This window comes from Cyprinus carpio, chromosome B22 (genome assembly GCF_018340385.1).
Source record: "Cyprinus carpio isolate SPL01 chromosome B22, ASM1834038v1, whole genome shotgun sequence".
Lineage (NCBI taxonomy): Eukaryota > Metazoa > Chordata > Actinopteri > Cypriniformes > Cyprinidae > Cyprinus > Cyprinus carpio.
The window spans coordinates 3,967,294-3,975,317 of NC_056618.1; the positions used below are offsets into that span (position 1 = coordinate 3,967,294).

Consider the following 8,024-nt stretch of genomic DNA (forward strand, 5'->3'; position numbering starts at 1 on the left):
TCAGACTAACTGATGTATGTATGGGTGGTGTACCATGTAACATGTTTAGAAAAATAAGCCAGGCTTATATCAGTTAGTCTGACTTATTTTTGAAATATAATAAAGTGTTATTTCAGTTTGTGAGTATTTTTAATAAGCGGGCTGATATAAAGCCGGCTTATATCAGTTAGTCCGACTTATTTTGAACTAATAAGTCAGACTGATATAAGCCTGGCTTATTTAGTAAACTTGTTTTAAGGTTGTGTAAATGTTGTACAAACGTTGTCTAAATGTTAGTATGAAGTTTCCAGAGCTTGGAGCGTCCTCTGCTGGAGCCTGGCAGTCTCTGCACCTCGTCTGGAGCGTCTTCTCCTCGTCAGATGCTGCCGGCGAGCAGCGGAGACGTCTCCGAGCGCCGAGAGTGGTGCGAATCGTACAGGTGTTCGCTCTGGAGCTGCGCCTCCGCTCGAGATGCTGCCGGCGAGCAGGGAACACACAGAGCTGGGTCACTGATTGCATGTAATCTGTGTTTGGATGTAGTATTGGATTAATTAATTGGTTTTAATTAGATTAAGTTATTTTTTTTAGTTTTTAGTAGATTTTAATTTTTTGAAAAGACAGCCCATCCACTGTTTTTGCTGATTTTTACTAATATTTCATGGTTTCCAGAATATGTTGTTGCATGAATATCTAAACATGCATCAAAATAAAGATATGACCCTCTACTTTAACAATAATAAGTTTTATTCTAGCTTCAAGCATTGCTTTTTTATCACCACTTATCACTTATAAGCTGTTAGTGTTGAAGATCGCATTACTTTTCATATGCACATGCATAATTATGAGATTGCTCGTTTCTTAGTCTTCCTGGGGGCTGTTCCATAAAACGAGTTTACCAGATAAGCCAGGCTTACTTCAGTTAGTCTGACTTATTGTCAGTTGATTTGGTTCTAAATAAGTCGGGCTAACTGAGAAAAGCCTGTCTAATTTGGTAAACTTGTTTTAGGGAACAGGCCCCAGGTCTCTGTCTATGTCTTTCAGGAGATGTGTAATAGCGCCCCCTAGACTATAACAGAGAAAACACGGAAACCCAGAAAATCAATGTGAAAACGAGACAGGTCAAAAGTAATCCAAAAGTAAATTATATTCCCTGAAATAAGTAATGTAATAAATTACGTTACTGACTACAATTTCTGTCATGTAATCTGGAATCAGTAACGGACTACAATTTGTAAATAATCCACCAGCTCTGGAGACACGCTCAACAGGTTTCTAGCCTCCGCTGTGAGACGCTTTACCTTGAAGTCTCGTATGTAGGTGAGGAAGAAGCTGATGAAGGACAGCGCGAGAGACCATTCGGAGATGGTGCTGACGATGTGCGGCGTGAAACCCTGAAAAACAAAAACAGCGCAATCAGATCCTCTACTCAACACGCAATCCTCGCAGTGAAATAATACACTCACCAGTTCTCCAGGGGTCCAGTGCAGCTTCTGGTTGACCTCGGTTCCTGACAGAGTCCAGTACATGATGACCGATGACACGAACACTGGGCGAATCAAGGAAGCAACTGACAACGCTTAATTAATTAATTAGACACGAGGGTGATTAATTAATGACAGAATTTCCATTTTTTGGGTGAACTATCGTTTTAAAGGATACTGCTGATGATGCTGGAGAAGGTCCAGATGCAGACGCTCAGCCGCGTCCAGAAGATGGTTTTGCTGTGGATGTGCGGCTGCATGCGGTACGACAGCAGTGTCTGGACCAGGATGTACAGAGCGCCCACGCCGAACGTCAGCATGGCGCCCACCAGATGCATCGCGAACAGAGTGGTTTTCTGGGAAAGACACGGGACACACTTAATGTTCGGTGCAATTAACATTTTAATTGGAATGAATGGCTGTAAATCAGTCTGTTTAGACCAACACAAATATTGCCGCCAATCAACTTTTTTGTACACTGGGGAAACGAATCAATGCAACGATGGAAATTTTGTTTGTGTGTTGGTCTGAACAGACAGAACGAATGCAAAAATTAGACAAAACTTAAATGCCAACATTTGGTGCAAAAATTCAGTGTGATAAACAGTTTAATTTGAACGATTGCGTCTGAAGAATATTCGCATGCCGCCAATGCGACAATGCAATGTTTTTTTTTTTTTGCGCATTGGTCTGAACAGACAAATTGAATGCGAAAATTGGACCAAATCTTTATGCTAAAATAAACATTTTAATTTGAATGAATTTAAGACTGACAAACTTTCAGACACCATCAATGGTTTTTTTCTGCATTGGTCCAAACAGACAAGTTGAACGCAAAAATCAGAATTTCCATGCAAATATGTGTGCGAAAATTCAGTGTGCTAAACATTATGCTGTCATAATCATTTTAATTCGAATGAACAGCTGCTGCGTATGTTCAGACCAGTGCAAACATTCCCATGCTGACAATGCATCAGATTTTTTAAGCTCTCTTTTTGCGACATTCATTTGGTGCAAGAATTCAGTACAAATTAATTTTTTTTTTATTTATTAATTAATAAATTAATGTCTGTTAATGCTTCGGTTTCGAACAACACAAACATTTGCACGCATCAATGCGACAGATTACAAATCGACAAATCGAATGCGTAACTCGGACCTAATTTGAATTCCAAACGCACGTTTCAGTGTGAACAGGTTTTTTACGCTCAAAAACGTCACAGTGTACGTACCTGGAAGTTTGCGACGACGCACATGCCGAGCGAACTTCCGCAGCCCAGAACGAAGCCAATCTGATTGAGGAGGTTCAGACGAGTGTCGTTCACGTCCATGAGGGCTTGAATCTGCTTATAGCGCACGTACATAGTAGCGACACCTGCAGGAGACACACGGCATTACATCACTGGAACAGAGTGAAAGGCCACACCCCACATCATCATAACATTGTGTCTTCATGCAACACACACCCTTCCCGTACAGTCAAACCAAAAATTATTCAGACACCAGATATAATTTTACATACTTTTTTACTAGTAGGTGCAGGACACTACAGTTAATTTACGTAAGTGAGGATAGCAAAATAAAGTGACATATTACACCCAAAAGGTCTTCATACAGTGGACTAACAGATTATTACGTTTTTCTTTAATTGCCAGTTGCCTTTTTTACACCACAGACTGAACTAAATGAAGCACTTCTTGGTAACTGGTTGAGCTAAGTTGGTATTATCTAATTGTGTTGACTGCTATTCAAACCGAATTCATTACATCTTCGTATTTTTGTGTCAGTGTAAAGTTAGGAGTCATAATTGTGAGGTCATTCAGTACCTAGAAACGCAGACACGTTCAGCATGAGTCCAAACACGCATCGCTCCGGCGCAACCGTCCCCGTGTCACTGTAAGTACAAAACAAAGGTCATTCGGAGGTCAGAGGTCATTCGGAGGTCAGAGGTCACGCCGTCACACCGGTCTGTGCTCACCTGATGTAGGGCACCAGCGGGTCCACGTGTCTCAGGATGACGGCCGTGATGTAAGCGAAGATGAAGGTAGCGGCGGTCCAGGTGACCAGTGCCGCGGGCAAGACGCACAAGCCCTCCTGAAACCACCACATGCCTGAAACACGCCTAAAACACGCCAGAGATCATCAGTCAGCCGTGCTTCCTCCGCTCACCGCAGCAGAGCGTCATGAGGGAGCTTCTGCTTTTCACTTCTGCCGTGAGACAATGTTAATAAAACCATTCTCACACTGAGACTAGAGAAAAGAGTCAAATATAGAAAGCTCCAGTGTTGTTGTTAGCTTGATAAAACCGTTAGATATGAACCCAGCTAATAGAGAACACATTCTTCCAGTAACATTATCTGGGGCCTGTTCCGTAAAACAAGTTAAGCCAGGCTTATTTCAGTCAGTCTGAACCAAACCCACTGACAGTGAGTCTAACTGAAACAAGTTTTACGAAACAGGGCCCTGGGGACAGTTGCCTAAACTTAAGGATGTGTCTTAAGAACAAGAGGAAATCAGTCCTACTTCTCAAATACAGACAGAAAGAACAATCTAGCTGAGTTTTAAAAGTTATGACCAGTCTTTAAGAAGAAGAAAAAATAGATGAGTATCTTTTTAAGACTAAACAGTTTATGCAGTTGGCCCCCAGTGGTCTTTAACAATGTCCTCAAAACATTAGCACAAAAACATGTGTTTATATATACACGCGTTACTTTCCTGAACGATTTAGATCACTTTTTAACTGTAACTATTGTTTCAGAGTAACGTTACCATGTTTGCGCAGGTTCTGTAACGTTTGAATAACCAATAATAATAATAAACTTTAAAACGTTCAAAAAGTGACGTTTTGAACGTTTAGAGAAACGTTCTTATATTTTTGATCGCTTGAATACCAGCGACTGAGTAACGTTACCACTGTACGTGCATTTATTGTAAGGATATTTTATAATGGTAACGTTGCGTGCTTAAATCGTACAAGTATTTTGAGAGATCTTAAGAATAAACAATAAAAGTGGAATTCAACACAGATTTCTTTAGTTTCGCTTTCTGTTCCAAACAAAGAGATCTGATTTTAAAAAACCACGGGTTATGTTGTATTAAAACGCTTTTTGTATTTGCTTCTGTCAAATGTGTATGTAATGAGATTTAAAAATAAATCATATTTAAGATCACATGATGATGTCAGTGAAGAAAAGCTTGACGCGAAGTTACCTGTCAATCAAACAGACGATCGCGCTTCAGTCTGAAGAGTCATTTTAGATCTCCACAGAATGACTATTTCATTCTTTAATGTCTTTGTGTCCTTTTATTCGTGTAGTGCTCAGATTTCTAATTTAGTTCATTTTAGTGCTGTTTATCTTCCGTGTCTCGCGCGTCAACTCTCGCCGCTCGTTTCCGATCAGACTCACGAGACCCGCGGGAAAAACCCGGATGTGGAGCTGCTTTTTGGCGGGTCGTCCGCCAGCGCGGGAAAAGAGAAATCCCCCTCAACTCTTAGTATCCACACAGAGACATTTTTAATTTATTTAAATGCAATCTTTCGGTTTTTATTTTTTGATTGTTTGACTATTTAAAAAACAATATTTTGTTCATTACATGAACACAAATCTGGCACTAAATCTGTCTTCATGCAAAGTTGATTTAGGAGTACATATAAACTTTCCTATCACTGAAGTTAATGTTCAGTTTAACAGTATATATTTTAATAAGCATTTGAGAAATGATTGTTTAATCTGATTGTATTAGACTATAAAGAGTGATAGTCAATGTAAAAAGAGCAAAAAACATCAAAACAACAGTCAAAGAATGTAAAATGTACAAATATACAATATTGTAAAGATCCTATTACATTCAGCTGTATTTTATTTGTAAGTCTGTGGCCTATTTGTACAATATATTTACATGTTCTATAAGCTTTGGGTAAGTACAACAAAAACAAACACCAGTTATCATAAATATAGCAATCTTTATTTTACAGGTGCTTTTATTCAAAAATCAGAGCAATGTTACAATCAAAACCAACAGTTTGTTACGAGTCAGAAACAGGCGGTTTTTACATCACTGGAAATATCGACTGAATGCGTATGTCATGACAGAAAAAACTAAACAAACACAGATATCATCGGACGTGTCCATCTGCGAGATTTAATGAGCGCTGTCTGTCGTTAAAGTGAAAGAACTCCCAGAAAGGATTTGGCAACAAGCGACGTCTAACGAAACGAATCAAAGCTTACGATTAAGTGTGAACACACTAACATTCATACTGCAGAAGACGAAGAATAACGACATATTTAATATCTCTCACACTGGATGTGATGAAGATATGGAAGAACTGCAGACGATGAAGCGTTTTTTTTGAAAAAACAGAAATTCATAAAGTGGAAAATGCACTATTAGTAAGCTCCTGCGCCGAAGTTTAATCTGCGAATAAAAGATCGTTAATATACCATCAATTGCACAAACTTCCGTTTCAACTTGTTTTCTGGGTGGCAGCATCGAGCTGTTTCTACAAACTACCATTTATATATATCTTTATTTATTTATTTATTTATATATTATATGAATTGCCTGAGAGGGACGTTTAGAAATAAAAGAAAGAATTCGGGGAAAAAAAAAACGGCATGCAAATGTCAAAACTTTATATTTAAGGCAACTGTTCACGTGTGTGAAATACTTAAATTAAAAACCAACACTAATCAGTGATGATTAAACAATCGATTCACTAGAGATACGTTTCGGGAATAATCGTCATCAGTAATGAACTTTAGTGAACATTCGAAGAAAAATCACACGTACAACGTCAACTCAAAAATTGGTTGCAAACTATAAGCAAATATTGTGCAGGGAAGTTTGCAACGACCGGAAGGAAAAGGACAAACGACAACTTAAAGTTTGTGAAAAGTCTTCTCGAACTTTCTGCGGGCCAACATACTTCCAGAAGAAAACTGATCTTGGCAATTTTTGATGTTTTAACGTTCTGAAAGATTTCAGGGAAAGAACGACGCAAAGCAAAACAGGTGAATCTCAACAAATTTATCATGGTAAGTTCTAAATTCAAAAAGAAATAATTAAACAAGAAACTATATTGTAGAAACTACATATTATTGCTAGGACAAATTCGTAATTAACCAAAATAAATGGTAGATAGAAATTATTTAAATTGTAAGCACAAATGGCATTAGTAGTAGTATTTTTGTATTCAAGTATATTTATTATGATTGTAATACTACAAAAGTACCCCCGTATTATTGTTATTTACAATTGTGTTAAAATAAATGTTGCTGAACAAATTGGTTTAGCGTCCTTTTCAATAAATATTCTTCTTTGAATGTTTTAGTGGACATGTACATTGGGAGATGGACCCAGCAGGAAACAAAGGGTGTGAGGCCACGACGATCTTAACTGAATGAAAAACTCACCACAAACCAGCTAACAGACTGTGATTTCATTAAGGGGACGAAACAATAAATTAAGGGCTTCTCCAACCAGAAAAACTCAAACGCAACATCCTACAGAGAGAACCAGGATAACCAGCTGCACGAGGGAATGAAACGGAGTGTATGAGGGGGAAAAATTAACAGCCCGGATTATTTACCAAAAGATGGAGCTAAACCCAAAATACAGGCCGCTCGGGTAAACGAAGTAACAGGAAATCGTCCGTCCTTATAGGCAGCCACAAAATCATCATTGATCGGAACTTCACTCGTTAATTGCACTTTTAAACATGTGAGAACGAGGTCGTTTAAACAGCTAATACAGAACCCCAAAAGACCCCAGGCATACATGGGTAACTTCAGAGCGAGAAGCAGTAAGGAGAAACACTTTACAATCTCACAAATAATGACCTAAAGAAAAAGGACCTTGTGAACAAGTTCGCGCACTCGGTTAGTTCGTTCGTGTTAGTTTGTTCATTTTATTCACTCGTTTGAGACGAAGAACCTGCGTTCAAGGAACCGCTCAGGCCAAAAATGAGTTTGTTGTCATAAGATTTGGAGGAACGGTAGCATTGATCAGGGTCCCAGCAATGGAAGTGAATTGGGGCCGTCAGAAGGAGAGTCCAAACAGCTGATTAAAAACATCACAAGTAATCCAAAGCACTCCAGTCATCAGTTAAAGAATCTGGAGAAGAAAAAAGGAAAGATCTGTGCGCAGATTTCTCCTCCTGAGTCAGATCTTTTACAGGGTTATTAATGGATTTTGGATTCGTATTTGCTTAAAAAACGTATTAACTGATGGCTTTCCTACAAATGCACATTTTGTGGTCTATCAAGAATTAATCGGAAGTACTTATTGGAGTGCTGTGGATTACTCATGAGGATTATTGATGATGTTTTTTCATCAGAGCTGTTTGGACTCCCATGTCTGAGGGGGCAACCATTCAATGCCACTGCATTTCTCCAAATATGATGAAGAATTCAAGACACATTGTAATTTCTTCCCTGAATTCTTCCTTCGATTCTAAGCCGCAGAAGACAGGTTGTATAAATCAGGAGGCAGGTGGCGACGGTTTAGTATGAGCGCTGAAAAGTGCAGGAAGATGAAACCATAGGTCAGTGGTCACTCGTA

General features: G+C 38.9%; 1 protein-coding gene across 2 annotated transcripts; it reads right to left on the minus strand.

The window, feature by feature from the left end:
• Positions 1-235: 235 nt before the first annotated feature.
• On the minus strand, positions 236-4,890 carry LOC122141555 (DNA damage-regulated autophagy modulator protein 2-like). 2 transcript variants are annotated; one of them, XM_042749330.1, is made up of 8 exons: positions 4,671-4,890; positions 3,439-3,582; positions 3,287-3,354; positions 2,693-2,835; positions 1,639-1,816; positions 1,443-1,525; positions 1,271-1,370; positions 236-453 (listed from the first exon to the last, which is right to left on the minus strand). In XM_042749330.1, exons 2-8 carry the CDS (start codon positions 3,567-3,569, stop codon positions 356-358), a joined length of 801 nt encoding a protein of 266 aa, XP_042605264.1. In that variant the 5' UTR covers positions 3,570-3,582; positions 4,671-4,890; the 3' UTR covers positions 236-355. The 2 variants fall into 2 exon arrangements, with proteins under 2 accessions (XP_042605264.1, XP_042605263.1); XM_042749329.1 differs by lacking the exon at positions 236-453 and having other exon boundaries at positions 1,176-1,370; positions 3,439-3,668; positions 4,671-4,885.
• Between the last annotated feature and the right edge of the window lie 3,134 nt (positions 4,891-8,024).